This window comes from Pygoscelis adeliae, unplaced genomic scaffold (genome assembly GCF_000699105.1).
Source record: "Pygoscelis adeliae isolate BGI_AS28 unplaced genomic scaffold, ASM69910v1 Scaffold4, whole genome shotgun sequence".
NCBI lineage: Eukaryota > Metazoa > Chordata > Aves > Sphenisciformes > Spheniscidae > Pygoscelis > Pygoscelis adeliae.
This window is the reverse complement of record NW_008824986.1, coordinates 11,815,160-11,837,698: the sequence shown is the minus strand read 5'-3', so window position 1 is coordinate 11,837,698 and position 22,539 is coordinate 11,815,160. Positions and strand designations below refer to the sequence as shown.

The 22,539-nt window shown below is 40.8% G+C and overlaps 1 protein-coding gene across 1 annotated transcript in view; it reads right to left on the bottom strand.

Annotated features, from left to right (window-relative positions):
• Positions 1-22,539, bottom strand: part of FGFR2 (fibroblast growth factor receptor 2) — an 81,664-nt gene that overhangs the window by 9,023 nt on the left and 50,102 nt on the right. The window contains exons 10-15 of the mRNA XM_009325895.1: positions 20,270-20,414; positions 17,899-18,095; positions 8,244-8,395; positions 4,642-4,763; positions 3,899-4,009; positions 2,937-3,127 (exon numbers count right to left, since the gene is read on the bottom strand). Coding sequence (XP_009324170.1) covers positions 2,937-3,127; positions 3,899-4,009; positions 4,642-4,763; positions 8,244-8,395; positions 17,899-18,095; positions 20,270-20,414 — 918 coding nt within the window. The remainder of the gene's footprint in view (positions 1-2,936; positions 3,128-3,898; positions 4,010-4,641; positions 4,764-8,243; positions 8,396-17,898; positions 18,096-20,269; positions 20,415-22,539) is intronic.

Sequence of the window (22,539 nt, the reverse complement as noted above, 5' to 3'; positions counted from 1 at the left end):
CAAACCAAAACAACACAATCTGGGCTGGGCTGTTTGCTTTTTAAACAGCTTTGATACCGAAACTAAAAATGTTATCTCCTCAGAGATTTTTCCTTCGTGTCAGCATTATCCTGAAAACTTGCACCTGATTCTTGACACTGAAAGGACATTTGTGACTGCTCTGGATATTATTCCTGTGTTTAACCAGCCTTATTTGGGTTGATGGCAGCAGGAGCATGGTAAGAAACATCGCATTTGGAATCCCCCCGGGATATTCTACTACTTTTCAAGTTAAATATCCTTGGGTTTTTTTCCCCCCTCCTCAATTTTGAATTACTTTTTATGTTGTCCTCTTTATTTCAGCATGTGCACAGACATGCTGGACTGAACCACTACAAAAAACTGTACAACAGCCAATTTATTTCTTGCATTATAACTTGCCCCTGCAATTTTCTGAGATCTCTTATCCTGCACAGGTAAAATGAGCCTACAAAGCTTCTGCTCCTCACTGGGTTAGTCATGGGGAACTGCCAGGAAAAACCTGCTCCAGCAATGCCTTCATGTGCGCAGGACCAGACAACAGTACATGCCTTCAGCATCAAATCAGTCTTTTAATTCAGCATCAGCAATGCTACGGTAGCAGAAACAACATAGGCCAGCCTTCCTACTTCCCTATCCCTGTTCTCAAACCTTACAAGAACATCCTCTGAGACACTAGAAACTCAATTCAGTTGCCCAAATAGAAGTACACATTGTCATCTGAGATGCCCTGTGATATCCAAAGTATCTTGATGAGACTACCAGGGATGACACAGGATTGACAGCAGACCTGGGCCTTTCCAGAGTGGCAGCCTGGGGGTACCATAGAGCATCTCAAATGGCATGTAACACCTCTGAGTGAATACATCAAATTATTCAAACCCCGTTATCTTCTGTCAATACATTTCTGCTTTCTCATACCCTACAGTTTTACAACTGAGACTTTTCCTATCTTCAGAATGGTGCCATTATTGATTTCCATATCTGACAGCTTTCATAGCCGACCCTCTGGCCCTAATGATTTGCTGTCTCTTTGCAATGATCTGGGCCAGTCCCTGTATCTGGAGCTCCCCTGTTGCTCTTGCGCAGTACTGGAATGATGGAGAGGACACATCAACAGAATTTTAAAAAGCATCCATCCAACCTAGGAACAACATCCCATTTCCAAGGTACAATTGCTTGTAAGGCAAAAACTTTTTGTAAGGCAAAAAGTAGGTGCCCAAAAATATTCTTTATATACTTCCTCCCCCCCTCCTTTTTTGGTCTCAGTGAGCCATTGATTGGATTGAAATTACAAAAACACTGGCCTTCTCACAGTTCCTGCATGATGGAAATACTGTGAGAAGACCAGCTCTCTTATTATTCCAGCTCAGTAAATGGATCCCTAAGGGGAAAAGAACTAATGAAATACAAACAGAAATGGTAGGATATCTGAAGAACCTGAATGCGCAGTTTTACTATATGCTGCCTTTGTTTTCCTTCTGCCCTCTGCCTTGTGCAATGCCTCACGTTCTGTCACGTTCAGTGCAGCACTGATTAAGTGTTTTTGCAAAGTGCACCAAGGATGAAATGGTTCCGCCGTGTGCATCTGTACAAGCGCACACCTTCTTGGCAGTGTCCTACAACAGCAGTTGAGCTTCTCAGGTGGATGCTTGTTCTTAAATCTTTTGATTGGCAAATCTTATTTTTTCCTTTCACAACAGTTCTATTTTCTTGGGACATGGCTCATTGCCAGGCAAACGTTTCATTAATCTTAGAAAGAGATATCCTAAGGTGCTTTACCTAATACAATACTCATGCTTACTTCTACATTAGAAGATTTTGTCTTTGGTGTCGTGCATGTCTCCCTGTTTACCCTACAGCACGGAGAATTACTATTTCAAAATGAAAGAATAAAAGCAAAATTAGACCCTGATTCCCCTCCCCCTAACCTCTACCAGTGCAGAAAAGCAATAAAAACATCATGACTCTACACAACAGGAATGGAGGTTTACACTCAGCTCTGGTCTTTGGTTAAAAACAGCTCCATACTTGGGAGTGGGCACAACTGGAAGTCGATACAAATCCCAGTAACCACTCCACACCTTGCAGGAAGTGCTTATCATCAATATCTGGTGCTCTGGTTTAGCCATTGCGTCCAAACACCACCCAGAGTATTCACGATTGCTTGTCCACAAAGCCACAAAATGTTTACAGAGTTAGTTATACAGGGCTATTTAAAGTTTCATAACTATAATTTAAGCAAATTACTGGTTAAAAAAAAACATTTGAAGAAAAGTTGAAGAAATAAGTGTCTAGGGACATGACAGGATGAATAAATTCTTTCAACAAGCTTGCTCTCCTGACAAACACCAGTTTGAAGTAAAGCGCCTAATTTAAGTGGCTAATTCACTCCATTTATTTTTGCCTATTCTGTTCACTATTTTTGCCCTGGTATCTTGTGGTCTTCTCAACTCTGCCTGTTATCATTCTGTAAATCCTTTCACTAACTGAATTAATTTATTTTACATCACTACATGAGCTGATTCGGTCGATTTGACTGGAAACAGAAGGCAAATGGTGCCTGCAGTCTCATGGGAAATGGTGCCTGCAGTCTCATGGGTGGAGTAATGTCGCTTGTGTAATCAAGTGACCACCTGTGCTTACAAATTCAAAGTGCAGATATGTACGCAGTATTTACTTTAAATGATCCTTTCTGGGCCACATTTTAGTGATGTCACTAAACAGAGATTAAAAACTTTAGTGTATGAATTTTCCCACTGATTTTTGAGAGTATGGATTATGCAACTTGTTTGAGAAAGGTCCTTCTCCCAGCAAATTCTTGAACACAAATGAGATGAGAACAAACCTAAACTAAGAAAAGTGCCAAACAAATATGCACCATGCGCTTTGTGCAGTATTTGCTGAGTTCTACCTACTTTTTGTGAAGCCAGGTACTCCATGCCTCTTGCCAGCTGGTATGTGCATGACACTAAGTCCTTGAATGTCATCTGCTCTTCTGGTACCCTGTTAATATCAAACGAATACTCCATCCCCGGGGGGCGGCGTGCTCGCAGGTACTCACGCAGGTTTCCTTTGGAAGCATATTCTACTATCACATACAATGGACCTTTGGATAAATAGAACTGTGTGAAAACTGGAGTAAGGTCAAAGGGTAAAATGTTTTTATGTAAAGAAGCTTTTAGCGTCCTATAACAAACGAACTAAATTAATAAATGTTTAACTGTGAAATCAGTAAGCACAACTTGAAAGAAAAGGAAGTCCAGACCTGGCAAAGTGACTGGCCCAAAGCTCCATAGCAGGATAGTGGCAGAGCTACAATTAGTGGCTGAAAGTACCTAAACCCTGACCCAGTGCTTATTCCTTCCAGACCATGCCATGCACTGAAAAGCAAGTATTTTCAATCAAAGAATGCCATGAGATCTCAAACAAGGGGAAAGTGCTTCTTAAGATTTTTTAATTTCCAGAGTTTTATGCCATTCTGCATCACTTTACATGACATAATTAGCTTTTAATAAAAACACCGTGGTCTTTAGAGAGTAAAAGTGCTCATTTCAAATTCATGGGATACAAGTTCCACTAAAGCAGGACTGACAATTCAGAACAACAGGCGTGGGTAAAGCCCCTGTAAAATGTCTTTTTTTTTTTCCCCCTACAGCAAGGGATTAGAGAGTTTTCATATGATATAGTACCCTTTCTCATATTAAAGCTGCAAGTATAATGAGACACAGAAGTTAAAATATTGCTGCTAAGCTAGGGAAATATCTAAAAATCCCATCACGGCATGACTGCTTCCTTAAAAACTCTTGAAAAATTATGATTAATGAGACTTTCGCAGACCTGTTGGAAAGTCCTGGTTTACTTTCTTTTCTCTACTCACCATCCTGGGTACAGGCTCCAAGGAGATTGATGATATTTTTATGCTTCCCAATCATCTTCATCATCTCCATCTCTGACACCAGGTCAGACAGATCTTTTTCTGTAGCATCATCTGTACAAGACACAGGTTCAGTTTATATTTTCTAGCGTGCCAGCCTGAACTTCACTAAGGCTCACCAGTTGGTGTAAAACATGTGTGCTTCAAAATGCAGAATATGGGATTTGTTTTCCAGTATACACTGTACGTTATACAAAGTCATACGTTATGTCCTAACAAAAAATAGTCTCAACCTCTTTGATGGACTGACCATCTCTTCATTGTTACATGTTAAGAGGCAACACAGTAATATCAGACATAAGAATGCTGTCCTTAGCTATCAAACCTCCAATAACTATGCTTTTCCTGCAAACTAATCTTACAATTAAATTCAAAATAAATAGGCACCAACCACCTGGACTGAATGGGCTAGGACCTACACACGGACAGCCTCTGACATGAACTGAACTAAAAGCAGAGAGACCCACACGATGCTAATGCATCTCCTGGCTCCTAAATACTCACTGCTCAAGATAAACAGGCTGTCAAGGGCACAGATTTACACCCCAAACTGCTGAAGGCTGAGGTCAACTATGTGCTCTTTGACCCCCCCACGATGACAGAGTTCAGATGCCACAAAAGAAACTTTTTGTGGATGAGAACTGCCATCTCACCCATTCTGATCCCTAATCACCCAATTTTCTTACCTTTCAACATCTTCACTGCCACCGTCACCGCTTCTTTTGGCCTGTCTTTGTCAATCCCCCCCGCTTCAGCCATGACAACTTGCCCAAAGCAACCTTCTCCCAGGGGTTTACCCAGCGTCAGCCTAGAGGTGTAAACAGGAGATTAACACACAGCATCTGCTGAAGGGATGCAGCCAGTGAAATTCCGGGGCTAAATATAAAAAGCTTTCAACAACTTGCTGTAGCATGAAGCATTTATCACATGGAACTAATGAGACTCTGGGTGCGCATCGGTTTTCATGCGCGCTGCAGTATGTTTTCTTAGGGACGATATAGTGAGCATCTCATATGGGCAGACCAGTTGCTAAACCCAGCTTTTAAGCTCTCCCTCTCCTTGTTATAAGAGGCTGTACTCGACGGCTGGCAGCAAGACACAGCATGGAGGGGCAGAGCTTTCAAAAAGCATCAGACCGCGGCTGAAATTCAGGAGCAGCCAGCAACATGCAAGCTTTTCCTGTCATTGTAACACGGCCGGTCGTCGTCTTTTTCACATTGACTGCAAGGAGATGAAAGAAAATTTTCTTTGTGTGTGTTGCCAACGTGGTCACTTTCAGGCAGCTGATGACTCCTGTGGTAAAGGGTGGTATTAAAAGCAGGGGGGTGTTTTAAATATTATTAACTCCTGTGATATAACAGCACAGTGCAAATGGAAAGAAAAATAAAACATGCTCTCAGGCAGCTTGATTTTAGCTCAAAGTTCATATTCTTGCTTTCTGTTTGGGGATGCAGGCCATGAACATTTGCCTAATGATCTCTTGTGCCAAAGGGATTAGACAGGACAGAGAGAGCAAGTCAGTAGACACCATTTTTGGGCGCAGCTGCGGGTAATTATCACACCCATTTCTCTTTCTTGTGGCTGATGAGGTGGCCAGACAGCAGCCTTCTTGTGGGAGAGGAGGGAGGATGAAGGTGAGAGAAGGGGAAGGGAAAAGAGGCCGGTGACAAGCGCGTGGTGAAGGCTCGGGAGGAGTTACTGCTGCGAGAGCCTGGGTAAAGGCGCCCGCGATGCTCCCACGCCTTGAATGGCTGCCAGGAGCTGCCTCGGCTGCCGCTGCCTCCGGCTCCGCTCTTCTGCTGCAAGTCCCGGTGTGGCTCACGCAGAGGCGACGCTCTCCCTGCCTGGCGGCACGAGCGGCGGCACAAAGGCAGCACCTCCACGGGACAAAGCACTTGGCAGATCTGAGCATCCCCTACAAGCCGTCTTCTCCACAGCCTCCCCACTCACAGCAAGATCGCTCTTCTGACATCCTCGCACGTTTCCCCAGCGCTTTGATCCTTTAAGGGGTGAGACAGGATGCTTTATTTACCCACAGCTGGGTCTAGCACAGAGGCTGTTTCTTGGCTGCGGGCTCTTTGCTGCCACAAATGTCATGTATGAGGGTAACAGAAGATGCCTCCTGTCTTCAGCACCCGGGCTCTGCTCAGAGAGAGGGAAGCAAAGACTGGGGGAAACTGAAACCCAATTATAATCGCAGTATCAACTTAAGAAACCTTTTAAAAAGAGCAGTCGTTAACTGGGCTATGCAAAATGCATTTTGTGGCGCATACACCTGGTTGCAAAACCTGGTCGCAAAACCTGGTCAGCTGTAACATACAGACACAGAGATGTCGATCTCAACTTCAGGAGGATAAAGAGATAAAATAAAAAAGAAACTTCAAAGCCTCTGGGCAAAATCTTATTGGTTCCAGTGTAAGTGCTTGAGGGCCATATTCAGGCTCTGTAAATTGCAGAAATTTATCATCTAACTCCAGAAGCAGTGCCGCTGCAGAAATCAGGGAGGGTGCTCGGCAGGTTTGATGCTGCTAACGTTATCCAGTGTAGAGGCCGGATTCACATAAGCATTTTCATAACTGAGTTCTTAAGGTCTTGGCTTTCCACGGTCAAAAACAGGATTCACAGATATGATATACATAGGGACTCGTTCTTAAAAGCATAGGCTTCTGTCTTCCCCAGTGAAATACAGGGAGAGGTTGTCATACCATCAACAGAAGAGTGTTAGACAGGGCTAAGTGGCTTGAAAACCCCGCTTATCTGCTCAGGCAACAAGACAGAAGTGGGAGGTGGTTCCTCCCAAGGGCAGCCCGCAGACTCCTTGTCAAATGCAGTCTTTGCCTTGGTAAGAATTCCTCAAGCTGTTTTGGATTGGTTTCTAAAGCAAACGCAAGTTTAAAAAGGTGCAAAGACTGAAGGGCAGCGTATGCTATGCTGAGGTCATCCTGCATTTTCTCCAGAACTAAAATTGAATTTAGGATCTTGGCAGAGAACAAACATTTGCATTGGAAACTGGTTAATTTATGTGCTATTGCCCTGCTAGGACTAAAGTAACAAACCCCTCATTGTGTGCCTCCTGCCCCCCAACCTAATAAACTGCCTCTAAATAGCCTCCTTTCATTGCAAATCTGCTCCACCTACATTTGTGCTGAATGCTGGTTTTAAATGTTTAGCGCACTAAAATTTTCCGCATTTAGTGTATCCCCCCAGGGTATGGGCTGACAGAAGTATATATACAGGCCCTCACTGTTGACTAGAATACTGCAGGTGGCAATTACAGCATTTTGTACTAGTTTTCAGCTACATCATTAAAATAATTTCCAGAACAGTTGTCAGAAGGTTCAAAATTACAGCTCTTCTATCAAAAGTTACAACGCTGAACTTCAAAAGAGAACTGTTCGTAATAAAAGGTGTTATTTTCTCAAAGCCACCTAAAGACTTAAAGTTAGTACTAGTTTTAATATATAATCACGGTTCTACCTGTGTTAATATTATCTTTCTTTCACACGTCTTTTTTATATTAAGAAATATGGTTACAGCTTTAATTAGATTATTCAGCAGCTCATTTTGCATGTTATTCAACAGACTTTGAAGAAAATATTATGTAACCATATTAATTTACATATATCAAGATTCAGTATGCTCTGCTTGAAACCTAATACTTTTAAGCCACAGAAGTTGTATATATATGTACACAATATGCAAAATGCCCCACTAAATCGAAAACCATCATCTCCATCAATACAGGCTACTACAAAATCAACACAAAATCCTACCCAGAAGGTCCCAACAGGAAGAAGGGATTCTCTAATACCATATTCTAGACTTTATCTTCTACGTGATATTTTGTTATCTATATTAAACAATTAAGTTTAATATTTCCGCTAAGAAACATGGTTTCATATACAGAGGTATTGCTTGGGGAAATCTCAACTGCCCTTCAACAATGCTTGTATGTGGTCACCTTTCCCAGTCTAAATCATATGTATTTTGAAATAACATTTCAGATTCACTCCTTTCGTAACAGAGGAGTTACATTTCAGCAGGGTACCTGAAAACCTACCAGTAATCTGAAAATAAAATCAGAATGACAGGCAGAGAAAATTCAGCTTCTATTTGAAAAAAGACTGATTTCAGACAATTGAATTGGATCTTGACCTTCAGAGGAGGTAACTGAGATTTTCTTTTAACTAAAGAAACCCTGGGAAATACTGGGAAAGATGTTTCCTCTCATACTGTGTCATGTTTTTCAGACATGTGTAGCTAGTGTTAAGAGAAACAGGCTACATACTTATCTCTTGGAAACTCCCATTTTGGGTCTTCCGGCAATTCATATTCCGAGACTCCTGCCAGCATGGGAGCATCGGCAGTAGAGGAGAGGCGAGTAGTTATCCTCACCAGAGGTGTGTTGGAATTCATGGAGGAGCTTGAGTCGGCTGACACCTGTGAAAATACAAGATGAAAAAAAGGGGGGGGGGGGGGGGGGAAAGCAGAGATGTAATCTTGACCCAATATCTGAAAAACAGCAGTACTTGATAACCAAGCCAGCTCAGAACAGTGGTATTAGGAAAAAGCGGTGGAACCTACAGTCTTGTTTCTAATGCACTATTCTCACAGATTTACCCTCCCCTTGTAAGCACAATAATGACTCTAATTGCTGCCAAGGCTGTAAGTCTGTCCCATAGGTTGAAAACCCTGTAAGTTTTAAATACATTCACTCAGAAGATAAATTAAATTAACTTTTCTCTCTTTTTGTTTATCAGAGTAATACTTTTTTAATCAACTGAGAGTATTTACATCGCCACCCTCAGATACCCAAGTGGGCAGCTTATACTGTGAGCAGAGGTTACCAATAAGCTCTCTTCCTCCACTCACTTCTCGTTGTCTGTGTCACCACTTCTTTTCCCAAATCAGCACACAATTTACTATTTTTGGTGTTACTATTAAATTGAAATTTTGAATTTTTAATTGAAAATTGTATTTTTGCAAAGGGTCCCGTATATTTCATCACATCAAGGTTACATGCATGTTCCTGTGTAGGAAATGTTGGACTCTCTCACGCCGGGTCCTGCACTTGGGTCACAACAACCCCATGCAGCGCTACAGGCTTGGGGAAGAGTGGCTGGAAAGCTGCCTGGCGGAAAAGGACCTGGGGGTGCTGGTCGACAGCCGGCTGAACATGAGCCGGCAGTGTGCCCAGGCGGCCAAGAAGGCCAGTGGCATCCTGGCCTGTATCAGAAATAGTGTGGCCAGCAGGAGCAGGGAAGTGATCGTGCCCCTGTACTCGGCCCTGGTGAGGCTGCACCTCGAATACTGTGTTCAGTTTTGGGCCCCTCACTACAGGAAAGACACTGAGGGGCTGGAGCATGTCCAGAGAAGGGCAACGAGGCTGGTGAGGGGTCTGGAGAACAAGTCTTATGAGGAGCGGCTGGGGGAACTGGGGTTGTTTAGCCTGGAGAAAAGGAGGCTGAGGGGAGACCTCATTGAACATTGGAACAGGCTGCCCAGGGAAGTGGTTGAGTCACCATCCCTGGAAGTATTTAAAAGACGGGTAGATGAGGCGCTTAGGGAACATGGTTTAGTGGGCATGTTGGTGTTGGGTTGACGGTTGGACTCGATGATCTTAGAGGTCTCTTCCAACCTTAATGATTCTATGATTCTATGGTTTAGTGGTGGACTTGGCAGTGCTAGGTTAACGGCTTGACTCCATGATCTTTAAGGTCTTTTCCAACCTAAACAATTCTATGATTCTATATTTTCTAAGCATTCATTATTGGAAACATCAAAAGCTATCAGAATAATTGGGGAATACTTAAGTTTTCAGCTCACTACATTCCCAATTAAAGATTCTGCAGGCAACGTGGAGAAAAGCTCCTAAAAATAATTTAATGTTGTGCTGGTTTTGGCTGGGATAGAGTTAATTTTCTTCATAGAAGAAAACCCGGCTGGGGTTAAACCATGACAAATGTCTAATGCTTTGAAATGTAATTCACTTTGGAGTATGATTTCTCATCGGCCTCAACAACATTTTCCTTAGAGCATCAAAGGTACTTAATGATAACTGCTTTGAAAAAGGAGGCAGCTATTCCATCCATGTAACAAAACTTGTTTTGGTGTGAATGGTGTATCTTCTATAAGGCTCCTTCCTTAAACCTGCAAGCAGCAGCCTGCCGTCTGCTGATGTCAGAGTTTCAAGTGAATATGAACACAAAACAAAAATGCTTGTATTGCCAGTCTTCCCCTCCTTTAAGTGTGAATCCTCCTTCTCTCTTCAGGCCATGACAGTCTTGGTCAAGCCCAAATTTGGTGGCCAAGGCGGGATGAAGGTTGTTTCACAATGCCATCACTGGTACCCGTCCTCACATCAGGCAACAGGAGGTGCTTCTCAGCGGGCATTGTTGGGACCCTGCCCAAGCTGGAAGCCTAGAGCATCAGAATAACTACCACTCTCGACCTTTGTCCTCATCACCTGGAGTCAACTTTGATACCAGTTTTGCTTATGTAAAATGTCACCAGGCTACAATTTTGTTCCACAGGTCTTATAACTAGATTAAAAAAGCAATTATAAGCAAATAGATCCCAATAGCATTAAAGTACAGATCAGTGACACGCAGTGATATGAACACCAAATCCTCTTGTCTCTATGACACCTGATAAGTGCAACGTAGTGCTCCCTTATATTAAGTCCAATTAACAATTACAGTGTCTCAGCCCACGGAATTATTTGAGCTCCTCAGAATGGGGCTGAAAGGCTTTTGCAAGTCATGCTCTTACACAATGCACTTTGACAAGACAAGGCTAAGGCGCTCAAACAAATTTCTCATCATGATTCTGACCATCTGTTTTGTTTGAGAGGTCTCTTTGCAGGTAGACATCCTCAAATCCATCTCATCAAATGGGTTTGGCTTCTTGACACATTTTTCTAAGACCACAGATTAAGACTGGAAAGAGGTTTCATAAGGAAGAAAGTGTTAAGGATTGCTATCAGAAAATTAACCTGGTTTTAAAAATTAACCAGTTTTGCAGCTGACAGACCTTTCTTGGTATCAGAAGCTCCAGCTTCTGCATGTGGTGTCTATGGAACAAGAGAGTATAACTGCACAAATAAGGCTACCATTCAAAAAACAAAGGTGGACCGCTTTCCTCCTCATTCATCCCACCATCATTAATGTTAATATTTACTTTCAGCAAATATAAGTACCTGACACATTCCTCTAGGATAATAAATATGGTGACCACTTGGGATACAAACAGAAAACTACTATTAAGGCAGACTATGTAGCTCTAAATAAATCAGTAAGTGAATACTGAACAGAGTCCTTAGAGAGATGCTGCCATGCCCAGTCTACAGAGGGGAACACACCTGCTGGAGCTGCGTGGCAAGCCAGCATGAGAACCAGGGCTGGAATTAGACTTTTGCTTATTTTTTGCTCATTTTCATTATTTCATTATGGTTTTAAAATGATGCTTCATTAAATGAACCAGTTCAATACTAAGAAATGTGCAAATCTCCGCGAACAATGTGACAACTCCTCTGTCCCCCACGACTTCCCCTGAATTTCATTTTTCTGTTATTTCTAAGTTTCCATTTTTTCATCTCTCACCACAAACTTACTAATACTCTATGACAACTTCCTCCATATTTCCAAGATCCACCCACTATTCTCCAGCCATTCTACCAAGATCTTTATTCAAGTCTTGATTCCTTTTTATTTATTAACATTGCCTTTACTTTCTTGCCTTTCTTTGTCATTATAGTCATTGTTTTCATGGGACATCAGGAAGGCATGGAAGTGAAGCTGCAAAATTTAGATGATATCCCTTACGTATCAGAAATGGCCCAAAATGGTCTGGGGTCTTTTTTTTCCATGAATACAATATTTGTATTAGACACTGTTCAGATCTCTGCCATAGTTTCATCTTTTCACTAGCTCTTATACTCACAATTCAACAGTCTTAGCATGGTTAAAACCTACAAAAGTAAACCTGCAATAAACTGAAATAGACCAGTGATGCATTTCAAACACAGAAGTTAAATAGTAATAATGTATTAAAAAAAAACAGATGAAAAACTCTGCCAATTTCCCTTTTAACACAATTGCACGTTTACTTCACACAATAACTGGATGATTGGCCAGAGATGCTGTAGGTAACCAAAGCGCATTAGTGTGGATAGGAATGATGAAAAATCCAGAGGAACTACTCAGTGCCTGGAAGAAGAAAAATGGACTGCAATCCCAGGGAATATTCTTCTGATTGATTAACTGGAGCAGTACAGTTACAGGAGCTCAAGGACTATAAAAATCTGCTCCAGAAAAGACGAAGCCAACCCAGGCTGGCTTATGGTTGGAGGAGATTTTCTGTTTCAAAATGGCCTTTCACCTTTACTGCAATAGTAAAGAATTAACCTTTGAACTCATCCTTAAGCATCTTTTTTCATTGCCTTAGAGTGCACTATAAAAGAATGAGGAAAACCCTACCTACTCCAAGGTCAGTAGACATGGTCAACTTTAATCTACATGTATACATTTAAGTAACAGCATATAGAAAGCCTTTTTCCAGCTTGCTACTTTCCCCTTTTCACCTGCAGCACTGCCCTCCAACCCCTTATCATGCAGGTTCAAGAACCAGTGACACTCCTGCCACGAACCCCACATTTCAGCGTGTGGAGTTGCTTTCAAGTACGTGGATGCTCTTTTTGCTTTCAGTTATGCAAAGATTCAAGGTACGTGGGACACAGGCATAATAGAGGCCATACTGAGTTTTTGAAGCAAGCTTGTAATTGTACATGGCCAATATACAGACTCCAGGGCCACTTTGGGTCTAGCAGGTGCCAAGAAGCAGCAGCTGGACATCTAAGTCAAAACGCATTAACTTCTTGGGCAATCACCCAGCTCACCAACATGGGCTTCTTGGAGATAAAGGAACAAAGCAGAGCCAGGACAGAGAAGCAAGGAAGGGCATCTAATGTAGGTGAATTAGACATCTTCAAGGTCTACTCGCTGTGTTGGTGTCACCTATTTTCAGTGATGACGCTACACTAAAGAGGTATTTTGAGTGCTTAATTAAAGCAAGGAAGGCAGAAGTCAGCTTGACTTGAGCAGAACACTGAAAGGACTATTGTGGTATACGTTAACCTCGACAGGAAGGTAGACCTCCACCATAAAATATTCTTTGTGTGCTTCCTTTCTGCTTTTAGGAGGCCAGAACCAAAAGAAGTACTAGCCTCAGACAGATCTTTAGCTCCATATCTGCACTTCAGAAGGAGAAAAACCCACTGTGTCCAAACCTCACGCACCAATGCATTATTATATCCCCATTTTAACAACATATTTGTCCTTCGGCCAACACGCTGTATTTAATCAGCTCTCAGATAATGCTTTACAAGCATTTCTAAGCAGCAGAGCATTTAAAACAAACGAATCTTTGCTGGAATCTTTTAATGCCATGTGGCAAAATCAGACGCAGAGCAGTGTGTAATTGTCTGTAATTGATTATGAAGGGTGTTTTCCTCCACTGATGATTTATACCATATCCCGAAGCCTACATCTGTCAGTTCTGGCACTCATGCTGTGAGATTTTAGCAGCCATGCAGTGATTTCCTATAATTGTCAGTCTTTTTGAAGGTTCTGCTATAAAGTTAATTTGAAGTCATACGCATATATGTATATAAATGTAACTAGTAAGTAATGCTATTAGCTGTTGATAGAAACAGTCCGAGTGACTGGATCTAGGAAAATACAAGGTTAAATGCACTACATGAAACTGAGGATTCCTAATGTTAAGTACTGACATTTAAAACACATGCATCATCCCTTCATGAAAAGCGCTCCTTTTGAAACACTTACACAACAACAAAATAACAAACGAGTACTACTAGGCAAGTCAATGGTTTCCATATAGAGGAATCCAAGGATAAAGCAAGAAACTAAAATAGGTATTAAGGTAAATTCCTTGCAACATATCCTACTGACAGTTGTATATTAATCTTTGTATTACAGGGTCTATTCCTTAAAATGAATGATATTTTTTTACAGCTCAATACTATGTGAAATACTATGTTACTTTACTTGTTCCAGATTATTTCCTTTTTCTCATGTTCCAGCTGCCATCATCATTTTGAATTACCTATTTTGCTTGGTGAGCTTAAGTCTCACTTTAAACTGATCAGTCTTTGCTCATCACAAATATGCTCACTATATCTTTATGAAGGAATCAACAACGGCAGAAGATATAAATTAATGGGAATGTATTTAAAATACTAAGCGTAAGAAATCATTCCTATTTAAGGAGGAAGGACATATAGACATACATATATATACGTACACATATATACGCCCAAGTTGAGGGGGTTCAAATTTGACAGATTAACTGTGATAGCACTAATGGCATGCTAATGATGACAGACACTTGTACTTTACTTTGACTGGGTAAGTCACAAGAGATGGGACCTTCTATAACCATTAGAGCAGCACTGTCTTTTTGTCTGTTTTAATTATAATTTATTGGGGGGGGGGGGGGGGTTAGTTTTTTGTTTTTTTTTTTTTTAGTTGGGGGGGGGGGGGGGAGGTGTATATCCTATTGAAGGCTACTCTTTACCTTTTGGTTCAGTGAACCTGTCACCTAAAGCCTATACTGTAAATTGGCTTCTGATGTTCAATCCTACAAATACTTCTTTCCATGCCCTTGCAAGCTGGTACTTCTATGCAGAACATGGCTATTACCAACAGAGCATTGCAGCTCTCTGCTTTTGTATAAAGAAGAGGAATTGCTTACCGATTTCCCTGCAAGAAGTTTCTATTTCAAAAACCAAGTACCAGATCCTAGTGAGGCTGAGGACTGTCGGGGGAGGGAACTGATAATTCCTGACTTCATCATGACCCTTCCGATGAATGCGAAAAGAACCGCATTTTGGCAGGAAAAAAATGCCTGCATGTGGGGAATGATAAAATCCTGTAGTAGCTCAGACTAAATAGTGTACGAGAATCCAGGCCTGCAAACCAAACCATATGTTACTCAGCAAGACTCTTATCCCACTTAGACAAGATGGCATCACAGTCATGCAAATGCCTCTTCATGAACCAGGATTATTTTCATATCCAGATCCTTAGGGAGCTTGACCCAGCAGCAGAGAGCTTTGAAAACAATATCAAGAATTCCCCAATCTATGGCCTCATTTCTCTGGAATTCCAACAAATCCCATCACCCAGCCCCAGATCTCTGCCCAGCTCACACAGTTGCCCTGCCACGAGCATCTCCCCTGCTCACTCTCGCCCATCCTCTCAACAACTCGGCCACTTTCCCTATTCCTCCCACATACAGCATACACAAAGGCAAGGGAGAACCTTCTGTGATCAATGGATAAATAAAGGTTTAGTGACAAAACCCCACCAGGCTTTAAATACAATCCCCTGAAATGCAAATAAACTGAAACAAAAAAGTAAGCCTGGTGGTACAACAAACCAAATAGAGTTGAATAATCCAGAAACACATACCCATTAAATAAAACACCTCCTGGATTATTTTTTAATTCTTGATTTGTGACAACAATTCTGAAATCCAAAACCAGCTTTAAAAGATGCAGAAACTAAACAACTGCTGCAGCCTTAGAGACCAAGAAGATGCTAACTGAAAAATTAAGGAATCTTCACTGTTGATGAGCAAGTCTTCAGGGACTGTTCATCTCATCCTGCCTCTGCAAGCTAATACAAACAACTAGTGAAATGACCAGTGAAATCATCAAAACAGAAATACAGATTTCTTTTAATGCTTATAGTAGTTATATTTTCCTCTATGAAGATACGAAAGCAGAGACCCCTTCAATGAGAAACTCCTGTTAATAAAATGTACTCAGGAAAATTGAGAGTGGTGGAATTTTTGCTTAGGGGTTGAAATAAGATCCGTACTTTCAAACATATACTATTTTTCAAAAAATTAGTCCCACTTTTAAAAAGCAAAATGCTGGTTTTGCTAAGAAAATATAGAAAACCAAAATAAACCGATAAAACCCTATCTGACAAGCATGTTGTAAGACAGAGATTTTTTCTCTCTGTGAAAACAATAGCTTTGGAGAAGGTCCATATTGCATCATTTAATGATAAATAACTAAACTGAGGGCAGTGGTTGGCACTGCTGTCACACGCAATGAAATAACACTCTCCCCCTGAGGAACCATTTCCAACTGACACAACTGAGATCACACCAAACCCTAGGTAATTTTCATGCCATCAACTTATCTCTGAGTCATTATGATGCTTTTATATTCAGGCAGAAATCTAATAAATGTATTTTATCTAGGCAGCTGATATGTATCTCTCTCTGATTAAGTATACAACATTTGAAAAGCCTTCTTTGTCCAGAAAGCTACACAGATTTTTAGCCATAGAGATGTGTGAATTGAGCCGAGGGCTCCTCATCATTCTTTCTGATACACTCAGAGTCAAAAGTCCCTCTTCTTTCCAGTGATTTCCAAGCAAATGAGTAAAAACGTAAAATTAAAAAAAAAAACAAAAAGTGGCAAAGTCAGAAAAAATAAGAATTAACATTTTTGCTCATAAAACAAACCAAATATTTTTCAGATCAGACAAAGTTCATGTCCCCCACCTCAAGATTTTGTAAAATACTCCACTTTAGAGGAAGATGGCTAAAACATTACTATTCCGTAGTATTTTTAACTAAGGAGATTCAGAAACCGTGAAACAAGGGTTCAGAAAAAAAATAATACTATTCAAAATCCCAAGACCAAGCTCCACCCTAACTCTGTGTGATCGTGCTTCTAAATTTCAGACACTCACCCATACTGAAAAACTATTTTTAAGGTACATGTATTACTCTGACAGTGATAATATTCTGGACAGGCTGTAAAAACAATCTGCAGAAATTCTGCACAACCTATTCATGGTGCAGATGGACCCGAACTAAACCCTCAGATCCAAACCCCCTGACCAGAGCCTGGATCCAATTCCCGCAGATGGTCCCTATTTTGAATAAGGTGGTGAACCACAGCCTCAGATGCCAACACCCCTCCGCCTCTCAGGGCTGAAACCTGGGGGTGGATTTGGTGGGTTCAGAAGTCTATCCTGAAGGCCTACTGCAAGAAAATCAAAACATATTAAACTCCAGCTTCAAAAGAAACAAGTCTTTCAGGAGAGGATAGTATGCGGGAATGGAGGCTGTTTTGGCAAGTGATGGCCTGTGACAAAGCCAAAGTCCTGTTACTCGTTCAACTGGTTTGTTGCTCGGGGTATTGCCCTCTCCAGAAACACTCATTGCCAGCCACAAGCAATCATAAAATATTTCATGCAATGCTGTTGTATGCCTTTTAACTGACATTTGCTTTTATTCCTCACTCAAAAGCATCAGCATCTTAAGCAAACTATCTGAGATCTGATATAGTATCTCCCCTATTTTTACTTGATTACAGTCTTTTTTTCTATTTTGAAGTGGTTTCTGGATGCTTGGCTATGAAGTTCCCCCCCCATCATCAAAATTCTTGCTGAAAAATACCTCTCTGTATCTGGTACCTAGTTACTACAATAATAGTCACCTTAGAAACATTATAAATACACAATTAAATAGGATTCTGTTCCAAAGTCCATTAAGTCAGTAGAAGTTTTTCCATTGACTTCAATGAGCTGTGGGATCAGGCCCCAAAATACTTTAAATACATTTTTTCCATCTATAGACTGCTAATACAGAACATACTCCATTTTTTACATTTCTCCTCTAACATCCCTGCCCTGATTTCCTTGCCTTGAGACACACATTGCTGTGTTAAGATGCATTTTCTTCCCATGCGAGTATCCTAGGTGCCAGATTAAATCCCACCCCTACTGCAATTTGGTATAATGCTTATTTATTCCCCTTTCCAAAGCTTTCATCAGAAGGATGTGCTGGCTTGGTTGTTTGGTAAAATTTTTTTTAACTCTTTATCTACTTTCTGTTACCTGTCTGCGCAGAGGGATTCGCTTTGTCAGCTTATGGACAGCGGGTTGGCTGCTGAAATCGGGCTTCTTGGTGGTGTTTTTCATGCGACACAGGATGACTGTCAGCACCATGCAGGCAATTAAGAAGACCCCTATGCAGTAAATTGCTATTTCCAGGTAGTCTGGAGATGTCGGATATTCTTTTTCTTTTTCAGGAGCTGGATTGGAAGTTTTTAGGAGGGAACAATCATGCCACAGAGTTAGCACACAGTACAAGCATAGTTCGGTACAGCGCTTGGAACAACAGGAAATGGTAAAATATCAGCAATTCTCGCAGTGACTGTGTGACATACAAAATACTGTGAATGTTTAGGCCATCCTGTAATCTGAGAGTAATTCCTCTTTCCAGATCACTGCTTTGACTTCTCAGTTTGCCATTGAGTGTGAGCTTGTGCATGTATGCATACATATATAGACATATACATGTGTCTGCCTAGATAGGTAGATACATATACATTGAAATATTGGATAATCAAGCATAGTTTTAGGGGGGAAAAAAAAAAAACTGAAGTGTTCAAACTAGGCTCAGGTTCATTTTGTTGCTCAAGTCAAACTTCAAAAGCACTGTAATTCTTTTTAACCACATAAAGACACATCTAAAGATAAAATATTGAATTAGCTAGCCTAAAAGAAAAGTGTCTAAATTCACAAATAGACATTTGGGCTTGAGTCTGCATTGCCTGTTTATCCAAAATTTTCACTGGGGTCTCAAAATACAGAGGGAAGCCAGGATGAATCAGTGCCTCATCATGTTTCTAAATTCAAGTCCGGGATTTCAAGAGTGTTTCAAGGACCTGGCTGCCCAGCTGCTTAACTCGCTGCGGTTCATGCCGGGTGCCTAACTCCCCTGAGGTCCTTTGAAGAGCCCAGTGTCAGAATAAAAAGCATAAGGCAAGCGAAAGCTGAATTGCTAGCAATACGTTAATTAATGAGTCCTCTTTTGTGAGGACTGCATATTTCAAGTAACCTCATCAGTGGTTACCAGTCTATGAGATTAGATTTTAGTGGGAGTGGTTCTACATAGCTGTTACTCTGATTGAAACCATTTTGAAATTATCTTCAAGACAGTTATATGTGCAAACACTGTCCCTAATCCCTTATCTGGGATTCATCCCCCGGATAAACAGCATTCCACAGCAATCAGCGGTCACTCTGCAAGCAATGCACGTTCAAGCTGAAATTTTCTTGTGCCTCATTCTAGGCTTATACAAATATTTCATTCAAGAAAATTGGTTAAAAAAATGCTGTTCAAGCACTTGCAAAATGCAAACACTGCTAGCAGAAGCAAGCTCTACACAAGTACTGCTTTGCCTGCCTGGTGACAGACCACGCAGGCTCAGAGTTCACATAAGAGTGAGATGTAATAAAGTTGCCTTGTTCAATATATTTTAATAAAGGGTAAGAAATTATCTGCAGAAAGTGGGAACATTTCACTCCCATAATATGAACCTCAGCAATATGCACATGCAGGTTTTGTACCTTTTACTTAGGATTAACAATTAATAAATGGTAAGCACAAGATGACCCAGCAAACCTCAGGTGGTTCATGTTTTTTCAAAGGAACCCCCTAAGGCAGCTGCCAACAGTTATAAATGAGAAAATTTGAGTAGTGTCAAAACCAACTACAGTTACATCTTCTAACAGCTGATAACAATTTTCAGGCAATAAAGCACATTGATGTTTGTTTCTTTTAAAGATAGAAACATCATCAACCCCAGAACAGCAAGACATGCTTTGCAGTAAAAGCAAATGACTACTTGTTTTCTTAGAGCATGCAATGTTTAAAGATGCACGGAGCCGATTCCCAAGATATGGAAGGCACTGCTTCTGTACACAATCCATTAGTATTAAAATTAGAATTTCCATAAGATATTTGGATGATAGGTAAAAGTGAATTTAAGCACACTGAACAGCTCAGGTATTTTAATGAACTAGTACATTACTGTGGCCAAATTAGTCCCAAAGAACTTCATAAGAAACTTTGAATTTCCTCCTCTTGGAAAAGTTTACAATGATTAATGTGCTGATTTTCAGTTATCTCACTGAAGTGCTAAGGAAATGCAGTTCCTTAGCATTTCTGATGAACATTTAACAGATGTAAAAATATTTCAATTAAGTGCAATAGCCATTCCCCCCCCTTTTTTTTTGTTGTTGTTAGGTTTTTGGAGTTGCAAATATGTGACAAAACAATTCATTGGCTTGAGACAGCTGTGTTTAAAAAAAAAAAAATCATTGTAAAAGTCCTTTTCTGAGACAGAAGCCGTGCTAACTCTGCAGCAATCAACAAGGGGAAAAAAAAGAGGAAAAACCACGGAAAGAGAGCAGTGTATACCTGGCAGAACTGTCAACCATGCAGTGTGAAAGGATATCCCAATAGAATTACCCGCCAAGCATGTATACTCCCCAGCATCCTCAAAAGTTACATTCCGTATATAGAGAACCTCAATTTCTTTGTCCGTGGTGTTAACACCGGCAGCCTAAAAAAAAAACAAAAGAGGGAAGCAAGAGGAAAAGCTAGACATTGAGAGAATTCTTGTGGATAGGGAGATGGAGCCACAGGGCTTTGCACTTTGTAAAGGCAGAGGTGTAGAGATGCAAAGCTCCTTCCCCATCCACAATCCCTCATCCAAAAGGCGTTTACCAACAGGTCCCAGCTCACCTCAGAAAGTAATCAACACCCTTCACCAGACCTAAACTCACCACCTAAACATGCATGCAATCAAATGACATGGAAAAATTAACCCACAAAGCTTTTTTTTTTTTCCCTTCTTCTCTTTTAATAAATGAAAGTTGGAAGAAAAACAAAGATAAAACAAAGTAGGACAGAATGCGGGATCCTTCACATGTAGTTACCTGTTTCAGAGGAAAGAATTTACTATAAAAATATACTCTGAAAGGATAAAAAAAAAAAAAAGCGGGCAAATTCTGCTCCAAAAGACAAAACTTAGTAGCTGTCTTATGCAGTGTATGGACCTTGCATCATCCACTGCACTACACTTAAATATTGTGCATTGTGCAGTGTTGCCAAATCTCATTTTAATATGAAGTCTGGTAATATTTGGTGTTTTGCTTAGAAGCACAGTGGAAGGTATCTCAGCTCTTGTTCAAAAAAGATCAGTTGTGGCTCTCAGAGATGTGGAGAAAAGCTGGACCCCAAAGGTTCAAGAACCAGGAGATGGAAATAAAAGATATTTTTCTAAAGCTTAGAGACTGAAAAAAAATTCTGGAAGTTTTTCTTTTTTCTGGTCTCCTTCTAGATTTGCTAAATCTCTGGCTTGACAAGTCATTATGCACCAAACCAATCAGCGTATCAGTGATTATCCAAACTCATATAAATAGAGTAAATCTTAGACCTGGAACTTTCCAGCTGTCCCAAGATGGGCGTGCAAGCAGGGCATCAGTGTCAAGGTCTCTATGATGGAGATTTAGAGAAATTATTGTTTGCTGCTTTTTCTCTCTGTTCCATTCAAAAATGATACTTCGAAATACACAATGAGGGAATAAACACATTTTTACCAGACCATTTTAAAGTAAATTTAGTTGTGAGTTGTAGCCGCATTGTTGCCAGTCTTTATTGTTATTGAAGGGTTATTACCCAGTTAATAACAGGTGAATAACAACTGGAAAACCCTCCCACCCTGCACAGTCGTAGGTGACGTGGGAAGTTGTAAGTGACTAAACTGACCTGACTTACGCTTCAGTGGGTACTTATGTGAACGTTTCATATATATATATACACACACACGTGTATATATATATATTAAAAAATATATACCCTAATTAGGTCATAATTACATTACTCAACAAGTACCCTATATGTGAACTGCAAAGTATGCAGAATTAACAATAAAACTGGACACAAACACAAAGACACCAAACACAAGAGAGAATAAAGATCAGCATCGGAAACCAGAGCTTATGGCACACACAAAATATTGTGGGAATTTTTCCATGGCTGCTGGTGTAATACCAGTTGCATCACCGAAGGAGGATTACACATATACCACAAGGCCAAAGAGTTATCCTACAAGCTGCCTGCAGTCTCCCAAAGCACCATTTTTTCCAGCTTCTACATCCAGCTTGCTTTAAAAAACATTGTTACCTTGTATACTTGGCAGAACAGAGAGCCAGGCAGACTGGTTGGCCTCCCCTATATAATTGGAGACCTTACAAATATATTCTCCAGCGTCCGCCTCTGTCACATTGTACAGTGTCAGCACTTCAGCATTGGAACTATTTATCCCCGAATGCTAGAATAGACCAATAACACAGGAGAACAATGTCACTGCTGCCCAAAACGGACACCAATCTGTCTATGGTCCCACCACCAACGCATCATAAGAATACTCCTTCCACTTCATACAGGTATCAGCGTCAAAACATTGAGGGTTTGGGGTTTGTTTGGGTTTTTTTTGTTGTTTGGGGTTTTTTTTAAATCCAAAGCATCACATGAGGAGTTAGAAAACATTAGCATGGGGGGAAAAAGCACCTGGGCCGGTACACCAGCTACGTGGAACAAGATGGTATAGAGCTGGCTGTCCTGCCCGCCAACGCGCTGAGTTTTGGCAATGCCACCCAGCTTGGAAAACTTTGGAGTTTCTT